Raw genomic sequence first — 20,755 nt, 5'->3', positions numbered from 1 at the left:
AGCTGTCTTTCAGACACAGCAGAAGAGGGCATCAGATCCCATTACCAATAGTTGTGAGCCACCATGTGGTTGCTGGGACTTGAACTCAGGATCTCTAGAAGAACAGTCAGTGCTCTTAACCACTGAGCCAGTGAGTATAGTTATTTAAAAAGGAATGTTTGAAGGAAAAAAAAAAAAGCTTTACTACAAACCCCAAAGCAACCTGGCTTTTCTTCAAGGGGAAACAGCAATAATAATCAAGTGTGCTGAAAATTCGGGGGTATTTTACAGTTTCAACTGTGACAGCTCGCGGCAGGTAGGGCAGCAGTGGTCAGAGCAAGGGATGTTTTCTGTGTGTCCATTTGGGGATGAGCACAGGGCACAGAGGTGGGTGTCAGAGCCATGCAGGCACCAGGCCATTGGTCTCAGGCACTTCTGAAGGTCACCGGGCTTCCAGTGACTCCGGAAAAGGGTCTGTGGCCAGAGTGAGGTATGATGTAAATGCCAGCCTTGTGAGGGATTCATCCTGGGCCTTGTTCCTGAGCAGGCTTCGGTTGGCTGCATTGAGAACTGGGTCTCGTGTGGGCTTCCTCTAAGAGATGTGCGCTCTAGTTAAGTCGCTGTAAAAGGCATGTTTAGGTGTATGGAGATGGTGCAAGGTAAAGGGCCGTCCCTGGGAAGAGGCCTTGCATTTAGGGGAGCTGTTTATGAATGGGATGCGCTCCTTTCTTCGTCTCTTCTCAGGGTGTGTGGGGGACATGAAAACCTTCCAAGGGGCTGGACCATTTTGACCCGTGAGAGGAAGCTATGCTTAAACCTAGCAAGGACTTGCTTGTGTGTAGGCGGTTCTTGGGCCAGTATCAGCCAGTTCCTCCAGATTGTGTGCTTGGGAGGGAATTACTGTTTTCTCTACTGTGTAAATGGCTTCCCCGATTTCCTGTGGAGAGTACAGAGTGCTGACATTCAGAGCTGTGTTGTGGATTGTTGAGTTGGGCCCTGGGGTGGGGACCTCTCTGCTCTGATGCTGTCTTTGTTCATGCCCCCCACCTCCTCTCCCTGGCCATGCCAGGCCTGTGCAGCCTCTGGGCTGGACCCAGCCAACTCCCTTCTCTCCCAGCACTGCCCTTGGAAACCACCTAGTCACGTTTGTGATAATGGCCTTTAAGTGGAGCAGGGGAAGATTTTGAGGAAGTGAGGCCGGCTAGGCTCCTGTGCCCACCAGCTGTGCTTGCTGGGTTCCTGTCAGGGGAGTGGCTGCAAACCCTGACCTCCAGCTGGGAGGTCAGCATGGAAAGTCATTCCCTGGGAATCATTGTGCAAACAGGGCTTGGAGAAGCAGCACACACCCTCCGACCCAACCCGCTGTCTTCTGGGCAAGATTCCCCAGAAAAATAATTACCTGTGGGTATTCGCTGCAGTGTTGGGCTTGGCTTCTGACGGAGGACTGCTTGCTGGCTAGGAACTTGCCAAGTGGGCGATGGTGGCTGGTCATAGAGTGAGTACCAGCCATGCACCTGCAGACCAGCTTTTCTTCTGGTTCTAGGGGTCCTCATGCAAGGACTTGATTGAGGCATTGCTACTGTTCTGTTTCTCAAAGGGCCTAGGGCTGACTAGGGCTCAGATTATCATATAAGGGTATACCCTTAGACATGCATTTGAGAAGCACCAGGAAATGCTATGTGAGGTATCAGAGCTGAATTATATATATCTTTATCTATCTATCTATCTATCTATCTATCTATCTATCTATCTATCTAAAGACCTAAATCATATCATGTGTGGTAGCATAAACCTGTCTCAGCACTTGAAAGGCAGGAGGATTATCTTGAGTTTTGAGGCTAACTAGGGCTAGAGGGCTAGATAACCAGACCCTGTCTCAAAAAGCCAGAACCAGCCCAACAACTGATAAATCGGTTCTTAGACAGCAGTGTGAACTGGTGCTGTGTGGTGCGTGCCAGGCTCCTGTTTGCACTGGGAGTGCCCACTGGTTACGTTGGCTGTGTGGCAGAACATCCTGTGACCTATGGGTCTCGAAGCTAGGATTTAAGGTTGTTCAATGTTTTCCTGTGAGCCTGTGAGGAGGGTCAGCAGGTCAGAAGCACTTGCCACACAAGCCTGGCCACCTGAGTCAGAGCCCCAGGCCCCATGGTAGGAGAGAATGGAGTCCCAAAAGTCATCCTGGGGTGTCTATGCATGTGAGTGCTATGACACATGCGCGTGCACACTCTCATACATGAATAACTTTAAAAAGACAAATCAAACTTGCTGGGTGAGGATACAGCTCAGCCAGTAGAGGGCTTGCCTAACATGGGGCAGGCCCCAGGTTAGATGTGGAGGATGGAGTAAATTGTATATAATGTCATCTTAGATGCAGGGAGAGCATCCTTGACTACACAGCAAATCAGAGGCGCTGTGAGACCCTGTCTCAAAAACAAAAACTTCAAACCTTCCGCTGCCTGATGAGCAGTTTCACAATCCTCTGGCGGAACTGGAAGTGGCTTTGGGAAGAAGCTGGCTGCAGCCTGAAATACTACCCCAGCCACAGGAGCAGTCATGTCCTTGGAGACCCAGTGTTTGAGGGGACCCCAGTATGCATATTAGAGTAATCTGTTCTGTAGAGGGCCGCAGTAAATGTCTTTTTTTCCTCTGGGTCACACGATGAGTCAGATCCCCAGATAGTGGTTCCCGAAAGAGGTCTCGGTGTCTGGGCTCAATAAAACTTTATTTACAAAGCCAGGCAGGACTAGCTTCGCTTCCAAGCTGTAGTTTGCCAATTATCCCAACCTGGAGAAAACAAGAAGGGGAAGAAGGCTGCTTGATGACTGGGTTCTCCAGTGGCTACATTGTCTCAAAATAGCACAAATTGTAGGAAGGAACTGGCCAAGTGGGATTGAAAAGGCGGATGTTTGTTTGCTTGCAGGGGGGATGAACTGTAACACTCTGTAGATCTGCAGCTGGCCTGGGGTTCTGTCGGTTTGTGTCCCGCTCTGAGGGGCTGTGGCAAACCGCCCTGTTCTGCGTCACCGGGGGACACTTGTGAACTTACTCAAACCTTTTATGTAACTCTTTTGGGGATGTGACTGTGAGCTGAATGCCCACGGCAGCTAGAGAAAAAAAAAATCCTTGGAGCTACAGCCAGAGGGGTAGCCAAGGATGGAGCATCCCTGTCTGAGAGATTCAGAACTCCCATCAGGGATCAGGAAGTTATCCTGTGCTGGGGAAGTTCCTGCCCAGGGAGAGGAGGTAACACAGAATCCTTGAGCCTCCGGCTGAGTCTGGGAGGCAGAGCCCATCAAGGGTCCTGCACACTATCTCTCAGGTCAGAGGCCAGAGGCAGGGAGAGGCTGGCCTGGGCCTGTCTGGAGAGAAGATAAGACTGGAGCAGGGACAGACAGACGGAATACAGACCCTACGTTTATCAAATGTCCAGCTAGGGCCAACACACAGGAGGAAGAAGGTTAGATGTTGCTAGAGGCCAGGGCAGGGAGTGGGGAGTCATTTGTTTTCAGGAGTGTGTTCTTTGGGAAGGTGTTTCCAAGCCAGACTCTTAACAGACAGTCCTTACTCAGGAGAGACGGACTTGTGGTTCGCCACACTTTACATTTTGATCCACTCTTTGAGTGGGGTGGGGGCATACGAACCATACTTTCTCCTGGCAGCATCAGCAAGCCACAGGACATGGCCAGCTTGGGGTCAAGATGTTCAGAACATGAGATGAGCTGACTTGGCCTGGAACAGGCTCACACAGGAGGACTAGAGAAGTTCCTCTGTGCTTCTCAGTGGTAGGCTGGGTGATACTTTAGGGCCCCTCTCCAATCCGGGCTTGTCTTGAATTCACAATTTCCCTGTCTCAGTCTCCCAAGGGCTGGGGTGACAGGTGTGTGCCATCACACCTGGAGTGCCTACGTGTGTGTGTTTGTGAGTAGTGCAGTGCCAATTCAGAATCTCAAACACTGGGCCTCTCTTGTGTGCTAGGCAGGCGCTCTGTCACTGTCTATGTCCCCAACCCTGCCTGTCCTCTTGAATGTCCACCGTCATGTCCTCAGCCCCTGCTCTAGAGTAGGTGCCATTGTGGGGCCCAAGGAAGGAATGCACACATTCTGGTGGCATCTGATCAGTGACTGCGCCCTGGTCACCTGGGGTCTGTGGTAGGACAAATCTGTGTGGCTTGCAGCTCGGCTCTGTGGAGAGGACATTAGTCAATCTCTTCTTGGCCATTTCCCACAGTGAGGGGCATAGTTAGGTGGCTTTGAGGATTTAGGGGCCAATGTCATGTAGTGGAAGAGGCTGGAAAGGTGTCGGTCCTAGCCCACGTCCCTCGGCAGATGATGGCATTCCCAGGACTCGGGCACTGTTACGGCACAGCAATTGGCTGGTGAGCACCCAGATCCATTTGAAGGCGGCATGGCACAGCTGCTGTGCTGAATCAAGTCTGAGCTGAGCTACAGCTAGACTTGGGGCTGGCCTAATCCCTGCTCTCTCTCCTCCAGCAGCTAGCTAGCCTCCTGGCTCCCAGAGGATGACCCCTGTCCTCTGCCTGTTTCCCACTATTTCCATGATCATGGATGAATCAGGGACTGGGAGAACCCTTATCTAGGATGGGTATAAGACCTGAGTTAACTCTTGTCCTATGAAATCTACCAAGCAAGTAACACACACACACACATATACACACCCAGAGCCAGCCCCGGCTCAGTCCGTTTCCTTCCTTTCTCTAAGGACCTGTTAACTACTTGGCCAACATGGTGTGTCAGTTCTACATTTATACATAGCAAGCGAAGCCACCAAGGAATAAATAGCAGCCAGTTCAGTGCAAGTAGGCTTTTGCGGAGTTCTGGAAGAGATTGCCATCTCAAATTGGGCGTAGCATATGCAGTGTGTTCGGAGTTGGGTTTAAAAGCATCTGAATGGGCTCATTGCCATTTACAGCAGACTCGGTGGAAACCAGAGAATCCTGGGCTTCAAACGTCTGGTGTAATGATTTAGGCACCCCCAGCCCCCCAACTGTGATTTTGAAGTTTTAGTGAACTCGTGGATTTGTTCACTAAGGCTTTGATTCCCTGGTACGTGTGTGTGTGTGTAAGTTGGTGATTGTGAACCAACAAACTTGTCTTTGGCTTTCACCCATCCTCCCTCCCATCTGCATCGTGGCCTCTGGGGTGGGCTTAGGCATCCCCCAGTGGCTGACATTTGTTCACCATTCATCCCAGCTCAACAGTGCCCTGGTGACACCCTATCCAACCCAGCTAATTCTGTCTACAGGTTCACTATCATGTTGGCACAGTTACAAGATGACTGTGGCCACCGTAGGTGAGTGCGGTGTCCACTCTAAGGGAGGTTGCCCATGGGTCATCTGGTCTAACAGTGGGGTTCCTCATCAGCTAGTGTTTAGACAGGTACTGCAGCTCTGACATCCCAGACCACGACGAGGATTCAGATCACTCAGTGCCATTGTTGTGAGATTCTGGGCACCCGGAGTTAGCCAGCCTCTTTGTGGGGGCCAGGGTCACTTGCTCCCTTCACGTATTCCCTCAGGAGGAATTTATACAGCCAGTGACTGTCCACTCCGTGCCGTTTCGTAATAGGCTGTTCTGTGAACATACAGTGAGGATCATGTCCCAGGCAACGTGGCTGCCCAGCAGCTAGTCCTGTGGACTTCCTGGCATCTGCAGTGTTCTGCGAGCACATGTGAGAAGCCAGGCATATCTGAACTGCAGCCCAAGGGATGGGCCCAGAGTTTGCATCTGTGTGTGAGCAAGAGGCACATTCCATAGATACAACCCACATATGCAAAGGCCCTGTGGAGGCTTTTGGGAGCCTCTAGCAGGTTCAACGTGTAGATGCCAATGAATAGGAGAGAAAGTGACCTACTTGACTAAAACCTTTTGGTTTGGTTTGGTTTGGTTTTGAGAAAGGGTCTCAAGTGGCCAGGATGGCCTTTCATGCCTGATTTATTTTCCCCCTTGCCCTAACCTCCCATATACTGGGATGACAGGTGTGCACCAGCACACATGGCTGTAGACACCTTGAATACACTGTGGCTACCTCCTGTAGGTTTGAGAGCATTGGCTGAAAGGCACCAGTACTCGGGCAGCAGAACTCTACCTGTACCCTTGTTTGTAGGCTTCCCATTCTGTTAAAGACCACTGCACTCCCTATGCAGTGTTATAACTGATTGTGTGTGCTTGGGTGTATGGGTATGTGCCTGAGTGTGTGTGTGTGTTAATGAGTATGCACATGAGTGTGTCAGTGTGTGAGTGTATGAGTGTGTGTGTGTGGGTGTGTCACACACAAAACTGAGTCCCATGGTTGTAGGGGTCTCCAGTTCATGTTGGTGCACATAGTAGGAGCTCAGTAAATATTCATCTGGGAGCAGGGGTGGGGGGTTATCTGCGCGGACCCAGTACTCTATATGCGCACTGTGCATGAATATATAAATCTGAAAGGCGTGTGAGTCTCAGAGCCGGAGGGAGATGCCAGCGGATGCAGTTGGAACCCAAAAGCTTTTGCACCGTCTGTGCGGAAGGAACTCCAGAACCAAGCTGTCCTTCTGTGTCTCCCCAGCCCTGCAGAGACAGCCTGTGGGCACAGCCGCCTTCTCCCCGCTGCGTCTACCATGGGCATGAGTGGATAGCCCATTTACCATGAGCTGTGACCCCGCTGGCTTTCCCAGGTGGCCCCACATCACTTGCGTAGGACCTGTCGGCTTGGGTGAGTGGGTGCTGAGCTGGGGGCTGGGTGTTTGGCAGGCGGGGTTGCTGGGGAATTTTTCTGTCTGTCCTTTGCGTCCTGTCCATGTCCTGGCTGGGTGTGCGTCACAGAATTGGGGGGGGGGGCTTTGAGAGACCACGGGGACTCTGAGGTGAGCAGCCTGGTTTGAGGTAGGCATTGGGGCTTTCATGTTCTGCCAGGGTCCATACAGGTGAAAGACCTCAGGCTCTTAGGAGTCCCAAATATCTGTTCTGTCCCAGGCTGAGTCAAAACGGTGTTCCTGGCTTGGGTTTTTGGATCTGTTAGCAGTTAGGAGTGTGTAAGGAAGAGAGAAATGCCAAAATCTGTCTTCCTTCCTTCCCTACAGCAGAGGAGCCTCGCAGGCCTGGGAGGTCCTTGCTTAACCAGGTCTCCCAAGCCCCTGGAGGTCTGGGCCATCTCTGAGGTAGTTAGGAAGAGGATGGACATCATAGCTGAGGCAGGGTTGTTCGATAGCAGGGAGACCCATACAGTGCTTTTTAGGATTAGAAAAGAGTAAAAAAAAAAGCTATATTTTGAGGAGGCAGGGTTGAGGCTCCATGGAGAGGCTCACGCCTGGAATCATGGCACCCCGTGGTCGGAGGAGGCAGGAGGCTCGGGGGCTCAAGGTTACTCTTGGATAGGTAGGGACAGAATGTGAGGGCCAGCCTTGGCTACATGAGACCTGGTCTCAAAAATCAACAAGAACGAAAGAGGCTAGGCATAATGGGCCCAGACTGGAGGTCTGGTTCTAACCGAGTAGAACCAGCTGGGAACTTCTCCAGGCCCTGTTTCCACAAGGCACTTCATTCCCACCTCTCTGAGCTGTGGCTTGGTTCAGGGGCTCCTCTCTGAGAGCAGACCCCAAAGACCAGTGGCATCCACTGGGAAGTGAGACCCGACTGCTAGGCCGGCCTGGAAAGTGGACAGCTATGTAGGTGGAGTACCACATGCGCTCAGCGTAGCTAGGCCTCCCTCTCTCCTTAAGCCCCTCATCCCCGTCATCACCACATCCTTCTTGTTGAGAGTATTAGGGCTGGGCCTGCTCTGCAGAGGGCGTGTGTTTGTAGCACTTGTGAAACCCTGGGTTTTATCCTCACCATTGAGAACACATAAACAAAAATGGAAAAAGTCTTCCAGCCTTCCAGCCATAAAGCTGACAACAGGGGTTTGACAGAAAACAAAAACAAACAAACCAACCCAAAGCTAGAGAACTTTTGGCTTTTAAAGGCACCGGGGAAGGTGGGGGAAGGGCAGCGGGCAGGGCTGCTTGGGTAGGTGGCTGTGTGAGCTGAGGATGGCTGCTTACCCTCTCTATGCTGGGTGCTCGCCCAGGATTGTGCTGGGCTTTGCCTGACCCCTCTAAACAGGTCACAGTGCCTTTCCAGGGCCCAGCAAGACAGTAGTGCGTCTGGAACTTGTCCGGTGAGATCAGAATCTGGTGCTAACGTCTCTCGGTCCTGTTCCCCTAGTCCCTCATTCTGAGATCCTTCAACCACTCTTTGTTAAATTTAATGTTTTAATTTTTTTTTTTTAAAGCAGTTGCCTCTCCATTTCTGATGTGCTTAATCCTCATGGAGCTACGTTAGTAACCATGGCAACTCGGGTCGAAGTTGGCTCCATCGCATCCCTGAGGGCGGGGCCCAGCCTCAGTGACATCAGCCGGGAGGAAACCCTGAAGAGGACCTACTTTTGCCAGGCTGGGGACATCCCTGGGGCACCTACCACCAGGCTCCTAAGTGCAAAGGGCTCCCTTCAGACCCGCCTGTCCCCACTGCCTGGTGCTCCGAGGCCTTTCTTAAAGGAGCAGGTGCCCGAGAGGAAGGCTTCTGTCAAATCCTTGTGGCCTGGCACCTCTCAGCCCTGTCTTTCAGCCCAGACTGCCAAGGAGGAAGCTAAAGTGGACTTGAGTAAAAAGATGCCGAGCTTAGCTGGTGAGGAGGCAGACAGAGGGGAGGACCTGCAGAATTGCCCTTCTGTATCTAACAAAGCCACGTTCCTGAGATCTGGCCCTAGCACCATGGGCCTTTTTGAAACAACCAAAGCCGGACCCAGCCTGGGCAAAGGAACCTGTGAGGGGAGCCGGGAGGCCAGCTCCCGGGCAACCCAGGTGTCTCTCTTAAGTGCCAGGCCTGAGGTGGCCACCAAGCCTGCTGTACCCGCTCGGAAGCCCCCGGTGACTCTGCCTCGACCGACCTCCCTGTCACAGGACCCTGGGTCCACTGTATCTCAGGGGGAGGCAGGCCAAGCCCAACCTTTGCCAAAGGCCCACAGTGTGGAGAACCCCGCTGGCCAGGCTCCAGAGGCCAAGCCTCAACCGAAGAGACGGCCCATGTCAGCAGTGTATAGTGAGTACAGTGAGTCCTCAAAGCCAGGCTCGGGTGGAGTGGCAGTCACGGGCAAAGTGCCCCCTACACCTCCTGAGAAGACGTGGGTGAGGAGACCCAGGCCTCTGTCTGTGGATCTGACTTCCATCTTCGAGAGTGGAGACACGTTTCTGAAGAAGGTGGCTACTGAGCAGAGCACAGCCGAGCACCAGGGTCTGGAGAGGACCAGCATGGAGCCCAGGGGTGATGCAGAGGGTCCTGCCCGCATGGATGCCACGCCGCAGGACCCTGATGCGGACTTCCAGGAGCTGGCCAAGAGGCTCCATGCACGGAGGGAGAAGATGGTTCTTAGGCAGGCAGAGACAGACAGTCCCAGGACTCCAAGGGCCAGGGCCACCCCTGGAGACGATCAGAGTTCCCAGGAAGAGAAAGCCATGTCAGGCCAGCAATCAGAGAAGGTGCAGGAGTCCCCTTCGCCCAGACCTGAAAGAGCCCCGGGGCTGACCGAGGTCAAGGGTGGAAGGTTTGACCAGGAGGCTTACGCACAGACAGAGAGGAAGCCCACAGGAAGCGTCAGGAAGCGGCTCAGTCTATTTGGAGAAGACAGCGCTGCTGTGGCCTTGGCAGCGGCATCTGAGCCCACCCCCGTGACCCTGGAGTCCCCGTCCACAGCCCCAGAGCCTTCCAGAGCTGGTGTGAACGTTCAGGCTCGGATCAAAGGCTGGACCACGGAGAACACAGGGGAGAAGCCAGAGGTCAGGAGAAGGGTGCCCCAGGCACGGCCATTGCCTGCAGATTTGACCAAACCGTAAGTGGACACACCCCAGAACTGCGCACAGCCTCGGGCTGCCTCAACACCCACTGGAGAGGCCGAGGCTAGAACACTTAGACAATCCCACCCATTGCTCCAGGGGAGGTGATGCAGATAAGCAGCTCAGATAAGCAGCGGAGGTGAGGATGAGGTCAGGATATCCCCAGCACTCCACAGGGAGCATGGTGGGAGGTGGGGTTCCCCTCTCACAGGTGAGAAGGCAAGGCTTTGGGGGAGTCAGAGGGAGTCTGTGTCAGTTCCAGTTCAGCCTGGCTCTGTCTGTGGCTGAGCCATCCCTAATCTGAAAGCCAAGAGTGCTCTTTAGATCAATGATGGCGTGTGCCTCATGGAGGCACTCGGCGTGTGCAAGGACCCCCAGCACACTCACAGTCTCACACATTCACGTACACACATGCTTACACACTCATACACACCTCTACATACACACTCCATATACATACCCACACATACACACTCACACACTCATACATACACACACACTCTCACACTCACATACACGTACACACTCATTCACCCCCCATTCACATACTCATCACACACTCACACACTCTAGAGCTTACTCTCATACACTCACACATCACACTCACACAATGCACACACTCACTCATACACATGCACACACTCACAGACACACTCTCTCTCTCTCCCTCATACACAATCAGTCACATACACATACTCACACCTACTCACACAATCATTCATCCGCATTCACATACTCATCACACACTCACACACTCTAGAGCTTACTCTCATACACTCACACATCACACTCACACAATGCACACACTCACTCATACACATGCACACACTCACAGACACACTCTCTCTCTCTCCCTCATACACAATCAGTCACATACACATACTCACACCTACTCACACAATCATTCATCCGCATTCACATACTCATCACACTCTCACACACTGTAGAGCTTACTCTCGCATGCTCACACACACACAAGATTAGACCTCAGCATTGGTGATAAAGAACAGAACCAACAGTGCCTACTTGACCAGCCCATTGGCTCATGTAGCCCAGGCTATCTCAAATTCTCTAGGGAGCCAAGGATGGCCTTCAACTCCATGTCCTCCTCATTCTACTTCCCTGGAGCTGAAACCCCACCAGGACCTCCCAGCAGAGATTGAGAGAAGAACTCTAGAAAGAATGTAGACAGCGTCCTCCATGCAAGAGCGAGCCCTTGGCACCAGAGCCCTCGGTGCACAGAGTCAGCAGCCCAGGTTACTGCCAGGCACTTAACGTGCCATGCCTCCCACGCCTCCCACGCCTCCCGACTTGTTATTTCCCCACTGTGGCCACGTCAGGGAAATGTCACCAGGCCTGATCTACCCTCTCCTCCGTGTTCTGCTCACTGCCTGCGTGCTTCCACTAGGGTGGATTCTCAGGGCCAGAGTTAACTCTCAGGGTCCGGGGAGTCGAACTCAGGTCGTCAGACTTGGCAGCAAGCTCCTTTACCTGCTGAGCCCTCTCATGGGCCCATGTTCCAGTGCTGCTGGTCTACTTAGAAGGTTTAAATGTTGGCCCTCCCCAAGCTAAGATGCCAGATGCCCAGGGCCTGGTGGGACTGAGTTCTTCCCTTTTATTCTTTTTTTCCTTTCTCTATATTCCCGAGCCCTGAACCCTAAACACTGTATAGACACATTGTGCCTCACATGCTGCAAAGAACATGTATGATAGGGATGGAAAGATTTGATCTCCTCCTCCCCCTTAGAAGTAGGGAGACTGAGGCCCAGAGGGGGAGACCACTGAGAGGTAGAAGCAAGCCCGTGTCCGCACTTTACATGCTGACGAGGACCCTCCGCCCCCCGGGTCTCGTGGCTGCTCCTTGGCCGTGGGTGAGCGTTGTGCCCACGGTTGCTGAGGAGACCCTTTAATTACCCTGCCTGGGCTGCTTCGGTCTTCCCTAAACGCCTTCACAGGGTTATTAGGGTCATGGCTTGCCTCTCAGGTCTGCCTATAAACGAGGGAGGGCAATGTTAATTATCCCTGCTTTATAGATGAGGAAAGAGAGGCTCAGGTGAGGCCAGAAGCCACACACGCTCTCACGAGGAAGCAGTGGAGTTTGGAGCAGCACCCAGACACCTGCTTCTCCCCGGTGGGCAGGCTTTCTACACAGACATGCTCTGCCTGAGGTACGCCCTTTCCACCAGGCCCCTTCTGTGCCTAGAAAGGACACATCTCTTTTTCTCCAAGGAAGCCAGGGAAGCAGCCAGGCTGATGCCTCTCCAGGTGCCCCCGCGTCCAGGACTGTGTGGGCTTCGGGGAGTGCAGGCCTGCCGCCCTGCTCTCTGTGAGTAACTCCTGTCTTTGTCCCAGGTTCTCGAGGACAGCTTCGAGCAACGAGATCGGGCACGAGAAGTGTGCCACACTGGGTGGCGAGCTCCCTGGGGAGAGGAGAGAAAAGGTGAGCGTGTCCTTGGCTGTCTCCCTTAGACGCTTGTGACCTGCCAGGTGTGGGCAAAGAGCGTCAGAATTTCGTCACCCCTGCCACTGCTATGTTTAGGTCCCTGCTTCCTGGTGGGGGGTGGGGGGCAGGAGAGGGGCAAAGGCTGTGAACCTAAGCACTTGATCGCGTTTCTTATTCCTGTTATCTTCCTGTGTGATGACCTTGCGGGAGCACCATCTTCTTAAGGGGCTTTATGAAGCCCCCAGTGGGCAGAGGCCAGCAGGTCTCTAAGTTCAAGGTTATCCTGGTCTACATGATGGGATCTTGTCTCAAAAAACCCAAAACTTGGGAGAAATTCCACCTGGCTCTGCTGAGATCCTTCTCCTCTCGACTAGATCTGCACCCAGTAGTAGAAGCAGCTCTGGTGCCAAAACCCATTTCTCTTTGACGTGGCTCGTAAGGAGGAGCTCGCAATCGTGTGCTCCGGGGTAACTGGTTTGTGGCTGATGATATCCGAGGTGTTAACTTTTTAAAAGGCATCTTTATGGAGGTACAGTTGGCGGACATGTGGATTTAAAGCGCCCGTGTGGATGGGCTTCCGCCCGTGTCTTCCCAGGCAGCTGTTGCCACACAGGGTGACAAGAATCTGCACCACACCCAGACACCACCCCGGCCTCTCTGATGCCTCCGGCCTGCCCTTCCCAAAGCTGCCTAGACCTGCTTTCTGTTCATGCAGACTGGTTTCCATTTCCGAGACTTACAGACCAATTTGACTTGTTACGCTCATGGGCCTGTGCACTCTGCTTTCTTCTGAGATTGGTCATGCTGTAGCCTTTTTTCGTCGCTGTGTTGTATTCCATTCCCAGATGTGGACCACAGTTGGCTTCGATATCTTCAGTTGGTGCTGGGGTAGTTTTCAGTTTGAGCTGTTAGAAACGAAGCTGTTCCTGCAGGTGGTGGGCATGTATGTCACCTCAGAGCTCAGGAAGGTTGTGAGTTCTAGGCCAGCTTGAGAACTTGTGCATGTGCATATACATACACATGCACACACATACATGCACACACTTGCACACAGTGCACACATGTGTACACATACGTACGTACATATATGCACACACATGCATACACGCACGCACACGTACATGCACACATATATGCACACACATACATGCACACATGTATGCACACATGCACACACCTATACATATATGTACACACATGGGCATGTACATTATGCACACATACATGGGCACACACACACACACACGCACACGCATGCCACCCAAAACAAATTGAACATTTATGAATAAGTCTGTAGGTCTTGCCCTTTCCCTCTCCTTCTTCCCCAGCCCCTCTGAGATGTGGTCTCATGTACCTCAGGCTAGCCCCAAATGGACTGTAGTCCAGACCTTGATCTTCTTCTCCTTTGCCCCAGCTCTCAGGGGCCAGGATTACGGCAGGTATGCATTGCCACACTGGTTTTGTACAGTGCTGGACATGGAGCTTTGTGGGTCTTGGCAGGGATTCTATGAACTGTTCTGCATCCCCAGCCCAGTTTGCTGGTTTTCTCTTGGGTAAATGCCTAGGAGCGTGGCCTGGCTGAGGCTAGGCGTTTGAAGGGACTTCCTACATCTTGGAATAATAATGTGAGAACTTCTTCCAAGGCTCTCTGTGTCCCTCTCACTGAGTCCCAGAGAAAACGAGCTAGCCTGGGAGGGCAGCAGTGGCCATCCTGATTGTCTCACGGAGACTGAGGCAGAACAGTAAGAGTCTTGGGAGGCGGAAGCGTGGGACGGAGCAAGCATCCTTAGTCTCAGAGCTTGTGGGGTGTTTCTTTGACTATTAAAAACTCCTAAGAAAGATGTTAAAAAGCTCTCTCTTTCCATATAACCAGGGCCCCCCTCTATACCAGAGGTTGTCTGGTGATTTTTAAAGATTAGGATACAACAACAAATTGGGAAGTATGATGTTCTAGCCTGAGATACAATAAAGCATGATGGTCTAGCCTGGGATACTTGGCGAAATCTTGCCACCCCTCCCCCAATCACTCACAAGCCTACAGTATTGTCTGAGTCGCCCCTTCGTTGTTCTCAGTGGTATCTGCTTGGTCTACACTCTTCAGCCTTTGATATTTTAAGGCTGAGGCAGAACAGTAAGGGTCTGTGCTGCCCCAAGACCTGGTGTCTGCACGTAGCCCCTGGGACCCTTCCCCCCCCCCCCCGAGTTAATTCCGACTGATGAATAAGGATGCCGACAGCCAATAGCTGTGGGCGAGGTGTTTGCTGTGCAAGCCTGGGGACCTGAGTTCGAATCCCATGCTTGTGAGACAGTGGAGCGCAGTGGCACCCCATAATCCTAGAGCTGAGGCTATGGAGACTGGGATCCCTGGAGCTCGTTGGCAGGTCGGCCAGTCTAGCTGAATGGGCAAGCTCCAGGATCAGTGATAGACCCTGTTTAATGGATTGGAGAACGGTTGGACAACCAGCGCTGACCTTTGGTCGCCACATGCACATGTGCACACACATCAGTGTGTCCATACTGTTGAGGTTTTGTCTGTGCTGCCCCAAGACCTGGTGTNTGCNCGTAGCCCCNGGGNCCCNTCCNCCCCCCCCCCCCCCGAGTTAATTCCGACTGATGAATAAGGATGCCGACAGCCAATAGCTGTAAGTGGGGTTGAGGTTTCACAGGCTTGGGGAGAGAAAGGAAGGAAGAAGCCACCATGGATGAAGAAGAACATGCACTGGGAGCAGGAGAGATGCCGTGGGCTAACGGCCAAGAGAATGGGGCCCAGGGGACTGTCCGATTGCAGTTAAGAGCAGCCCAGGTATAACAGTACATAGTAAGTGATAACTTGGGGTTATCGATAGGAAAGTAGATTCTAACAGCATGGAGGGCAGGCAGCTGCCCAGCTCTTGTGCTGCCTAAGGCTGTTTAAAAATATAAGAGCTGTGCGTATCTTTCATGAGGGAACACAAATGGTCTGAGGCAGGGAAGAAGCCCCGGCAGGGATGTTTTAATATTTTTTACTACACTGTACAGCAGGTTTTATAGTGTCTTGCTGTTTTCATTTTCTTTTGTTTTGTTTTTTGGTTTTTTGAGACAGGGTTTCTCTGTATAGCCCTGGCTGTCCTGGAAATCACTCTGTAGACCAGGCTGGCCTCGAACTCAGAAATCTGCCTGCCTCTGCCTCCCAAGTGCTGGGATTAAAGGTGTGTGCCACCAATGCCTGGCAGTTTTTTCCTTTATAAATGACTCAGTCTGCAATATTGTGTTATAGCAACAGAAAGTAGCCTGAGACAATGCCACCACTGCCCGGCTTGTTTTTGTTTTGTTTAAATAAAAGTTTAACTCGTTTTTATTGATGTATGCCCTTGCCACAGCATGCCGTCAGAGGGCCACTCTGTAGAGTCTAACCTCTCCCGGCTTTGGTTCTAGGGATGGACCTCGGGGTCACCAGGCCGAGTTGGGGCGTCTGGAAGGCTTCTTGCTGCTCTGATGGGATGGCCACTTTATTTGCCTCTCCAGTTCCTGTGCACTTCAAACCCTTAATGTCCTCTCCTGTTATTTTTCAGCTTAAGGAAAGGCATGATTTGGATGGAGCCCCTGCCACAAAAAGTCCCTGGAAGAACGGGGTTCCCCAGAAGTCTAAGCAGACGGAGCTCAAAGGTGCCTCTGAACAGGAGAACCCCGACAGGTGTTGGGGTGCTCGATCAACGGGAGACACAGGCCCTTCTGAAGTCAGTCCGGAAGATGATGGGAGCTTCCAGAAGGTGTGGGCCACGGTGTTTGAGCATAATGTGGAGAGACACACAGTGGCTGACCAGGCTAGCCGTTGCCTCTCGACCACACCCCCTTGTGATGTGGCTGACACTCCCCTGGTTCCCAAACCCAGGCCTGAGAATTGGCCAGGGAAGGAACCACCAGGAGTGACAGACAGGAGAGACCGCTCCAGGTGGTCATCGGACCATGCTGACCCGGGGATGCTGGGACGAGCAGCCCTTGCGGATGTGGAACGGAGACCGTATCCCACACCTGTCCTGGAGCTGCACCCCATGGAAGAGAGACACAGCCGCTCTGTCCCGAGGCATCTAGAAAGTCCCCCTGTGTCCCAGAGGGTCCAGCCCAGGTATGACATCGTGCATGCCTCAGGGGAACGTGCACACAGTGAAGCTGTGTCCAGGGTGCCCGAGGAGAAGGCGGTGACCTTGCGCAGCGGCAGATCCCGGCTCTCACTGCCTGTCCGGCAGCTGTCCCAGGAAGTCAGCCCTACTCACTTGGAGTGCTCTCTACAGGCTAATGGGGGTGCTGTCCAAAGGGCAAGTCTTATATGGGAAGCTCGGGGTAAGGAAGGCAGTGGACAGAAGCTGGACTGTCATCAGACAAGGGATGGATTTGGAGACACTTGCCAATCTCCCAAATGGACAGGACGGGGAGTGGCAAGCTGGCACGGCAGTGCTGTGGTCAGCAAAGATCTCAGTACTGCCCAAAGGGGTCCAACCTGGAATGTCTCTTCAGGTCCTCCATCCAGGGCCAACATTGAGCCCTGTGACTCCCAAGTACAGGCAGGGCCAGACTCCTTGTCCCCACAAAGAGGTTCCCTCATGGTTGCCAGTGAGGATAACCCAAGGCTGGCCCAGGTGTCCCAGCCTGAAGTCAGAATGAGGAGGTCCAACCCTTCGGAGCCCAGGGTGGACAGGTTGAGGCGGCGGACTTTGCCCCATGATGCCAAGTTTGATCCGTTCAACCTCCTCGTGCCAGAGAGCACTACCAAAAGGCAGCAGAGACCAGCAGATGGTCTGACCTCCCCAACCTGTGCCTTAAAGAGACCCCCATTGTCCCACCAGCAGGCACAAACTCAGGAGGTGACACCAGATGCCTTACAAGGCAGGACTTTCCTGGTGGAGAAGCAGGGGCCGTCTGCAGAGCCCACTGCGACTTTCTTTGCGGTGACTTACCAGGTTCCCGATATCCAGAAGGTCAAGAGTGTGCTTAAGTCAGGGACTGAAGATATGTTGGAACCTTCCAGAAAAACACCTCCACCTCTGTCGCCTCGCTCTGTTGTGTCCGTTCTGGCTTCTCCCAGCCATGAAGAGCCATGGTCTCCTGTCAGCAGCAAGGGCTCCGCTAAGGGGAGAGAGTACGAAGAAACATGGAACCTTTCAAAACACCCGAAGTCCACAGACCAGCCCACCACGTCTGCACGGGACAGGACTCTGGATCTTTCCAGGGACAGAATCATTGATGTGGATGCTCTGTGGCTTTCTCGAGGGTCAGAAGATGGCGCTGCGAAGGACCTCAGTATTGGGGCATCCTCGGACAGAGGTGCCCCGCAGACATCCCCGGTCCTGAGGCAGCGGCCCAGAAGCCTCCTGGTGAGGAGGCGGACAGAAGTGATTAGTGAGACGTTCCCAGGGAAGACGAGAGATGGCTACAGATCGAGCGTCCTTGACCTTGACACTCTGATGGCAGAGTACAAGGAGCATTCGAGCAGAATAACCAGCAAGACCCAGCAGCAGCAGGACAGCCCTCCTGCAGAGCCCAGCGGCTCACCTCAGGAGAGATCAGGTTGGCCCAAGGAGGCAGAGTGGAGACGGAGGAGCCTGAAGGAGGCCCCCCAGTCAGACAGTGTCGGGCAACAAGCAGGGCGCTCTGTGAAAGCTCTCCACTCCCCTGGCCCCAGCAAGCAGCCAGCAGAGCCCCTAGGGGCAGCTCTGACCACCAAGTCTGGCTTGCCACTGTGGGCACCGCCACACTCGGCTCCTGGAGAAAACTCTCCCTCACCTTCTGCGGTCCCAGCTGGTTCCAGGAGAAAATCTCCAGGCGTCGCTGAGTTTGAAAGCAAGCCCTCCTCCAGTGAGCACCAGGGTACCAAGCATTGGCAAAATTCAGCCAAGTCCCAGGAGCCAGGCAGCAGGTACCCAGTCTCCCCCGGGTCACCTCCCTCTGACCGGAAGAAAGGGACTCCGAGGAGATCCACTGTTCAGGGAGTGGAAGGCAATGGGGTGCCGTGGGGAACCCCCCCACGCGATTCTGGTTGGTCGCCGCTGGATATCAAGAGGGCCTGCTCAGAGAAGGGCCCACCAGCCAGGATCCGGGAGGGCCTGTCTGTCATGCAGGATGCCAGGCAGCGGAGGCAAGAACAGTCCAAAGGGAAGCTGGACCTCCCTGCCACCGAGACTCCCGAGGCTGCCGCGGGACCCTGTCAGAGGGATTCGAGGAGGCCAGAAGGCCCTAAGGTGGGTACAGAGGCACTTGGAATTTTGTCATATAGTTTGTATGTATCTATGTCCAGGATCTCAGATTTCACATGGGCTGTGTAAGTGTGTGACGGAGTGGAGGTACCACTCTAGGGAGTGGTGGGGACTGCATGCTAACAGGACACCTAGGTGTGCTTGCTTCCAGACTCTTAGGATTTTTTTCTCCTATTTTTTTTTTTTTAAGATTTATTTAATGTATATGAGTATACTTGCTGTCTTAAGACACACCAGAAGAGGGCACTGGATCGCATTCCAGATGGTTGTGAGCCACCATGTGGTTACCATGAATTGAACTCAGGACCTCTAGAAGAGCAGTCAGTGCTCTTAACTGGCAAGCCATCCCTTTCTTTATCCTCCCTTCCCCTTCCTTTTTACTGGGCGTGGCATGGGAGAACTATAGCACCTCCTAGCCCCAGCTCCGCCCCTGGCCCCAGCCCTGCCCCACCTCGGCCCCGCCCCACAACAACCTGGGCCTCAGCCCATTGGCCATTTTGTAACCTGAGACAGAAAGGGACATTTATTAAGAGAAATCCACATTTTCAGGTGTTACCCAGAAATAAGGAGGCTTGCTAAAAAACTTCATTTTGTCCTGGCCGTGCTTGGCCTGGCTCTGTCTGCTTGGCCACGGGTTGTGGGTTCAAAACTTGGCCTGGGACTTGGATGAGGGAGGACATGTTGTGTGAGCGTCGCGGAGCACCTGCTCGATGCCACCTCCCCCGTTGTCCTCTCTAGAGCTTCCAGGAAGATCTGTGCCGTGAGTGAATGCTAAGCAGCCCGTGGGGGCCGACAGGACGGCTCACTTTGGATTGGGTTCCCCAGAAGCAGCCTGTCTTAGGTCTCCTAGGAGGTGACCAGAGGGAGGACCGGCTGCGGACTGGGGAAGGTGGCAAGGAATTACCAGTGTGGGCAACTGAGACCTGGTGCCCGGGAAACCTCTGGAAAGCTCGTAGGCACAACTGGGTCGACCTGGTCAAGAAGGGTCAGAGGGCCAGGAGTGTGTGTTTTCTATTTATTCCCGTTGACATTGAAGGATATGTCTGGGCCTTTGAATATATGGGATTTGACCGTTCTGCGCATAGTAGGGCAGCTCAGCATCAACTCTTGTATCGGCGTGAGAATCAGGCAGGGAGCCAACAAGGTCTGCTGCGGGTGTAAAATAAGACAACCCGAAAACCGGGCTCGGAGAGGCTAAGGAACCTGTAACAGGTCACACAGCAAAAGGCCAAGATGCTTGAGCTTAGGTCTAGCAGGATCCCATGAGATGACAAAGCAGGGAAGAAACAGGAAGCTGCGTGCAGCCCTTGGGGAGCTTTTTACCTCAGCTGGGTGATAGGGCTCTGGAACCCAAGGTCAGGAAATTATATGATGCTCAATGAGGCGCCGGAGGAGTGACCCAGGAAGGCATCCTGGGGGAGGCCCTGATGGGTGACCCCGGGAGCAGGGCATGCTGGGAGATCTGGAGGCTGGGGTCAGCCCCACCTAGCCTTGCTGAGCAGTTCAGCAGAGGCAGCAGCCTAGTCTTCAGTGTTTCCTGCTGTAACAAACCACCTCGGGCCAGGAACTTATTTCCCACAGTTCTGGCTGCTGTGAATTCCCGGCCCGTGACTGGTTTGTTCCTGATTCTCACGCTGCCTTTCTTCCACGCTGCCCTAGAGTTTTAGGACGCGGTGTTTACAGAGTTGAGCACAGCCAAGGATTACAGCAAAGTTTCTCATCCCCTAGTTTGTGAGAGAGGAACCAGGGTCTAGCCTGTCAGAGACAGGGGCGCCACCTAGAGGGGCCTGTGAGAACGGAGCCAGCTTTGGCCTCGATGGATGTGTGAAGGATTGTCCTCACATTTATGGTGTGGAGTATGGGGGGATTGGAGCTTCGAACTTGTGTTTCTCCTCCGGAGCCCTGAGTTGCTCAGCATCGCTAGCGGAACCTTCCAGACTTGCACTGAGCTCCTCCCTCCTTCAGTGTAGGTTCTTCCCACACTGCTCCCTGCCTCTCACTACCCTCCTCCCCCTGTTGGGAACCCAAAGCTGCAGCAGGGTTGGGCAAGGTTTGCCTCTGGTGGTCTCACCCAGCTCTCACGCCCCGCCCCCCCCCCCCCCCCCCCCCCCCCCCCCGTTGCCGTGGGGGGGGGGGGGGGGGGGCAGAAGAGACGGTGTTCCACTGGAATGTGACACGCTGCAGCTCAGCTCGCCAGCACCTCGGGACCCACTGGCAACAGGAGTGCCTGGGCTG

The 20,755-nt window shown here is 53.6% G+C and overlaps 1 protein-coding gene across 6 annotated transcripts in view; it reads left to right on the top strand.

Annotated features, from left to right (window-relative positions):
* Nucleotides 1–20,755, top strand: part of Kiaa1671 (KIAA1671 ortholog) — a 130,787-nt gene that overhangs the window by 20,792 nt on the left and 89,240 nt on the right. For 2 of the 6 annotated variants that reach the window (XM_021163379.2, XM_029476889.1), the window contains exons 2-5: nt 6,544–6,690; nt 8,251–9,843; nt 12,200–12,287; nt 15,842–18,505. In XM_021163379.2, the coding sequence (XP_021019038.1) occupies nt 8,303–9,843; nt 12,200–12,287; nt 15,842–18,505 (4,293 nt within the window). In that variant the 5' untranslated portion in view covers nt 6,544–6,690; nt 8,251–8,302. Of the gene's footprint in view, nt 1–6,543; nt 6,691–8,247; nt 9,844–12,199; nt 12,288–15,841; nt 18,506–20,755 lie in introns of all 6 variants that reach the window. The other 4 variants (XM_029476890.1, XM_029476892.1, XM_029476888.1 and 1 more) reach the window with 3 other exon arrangements.

The sequence above is a fragment of the Mus caroli genome, chromosome 5, assembly GCF_900094665.2.
Source record: "Mus caroli chromosome 5, CAROLI_EIJ_v1.1, whole genome shotgun sequence".
NCBI lineage: Eukaryota > Metazoa > Chordata > Mammalia > Rodentia > Muridae > Mus > Mus caroli.
The sequence above is the reverse complement of the archived record's forward strand: the minus strand, read 5'-3'. Positions and strand labels throughout refer to the sequence as shown.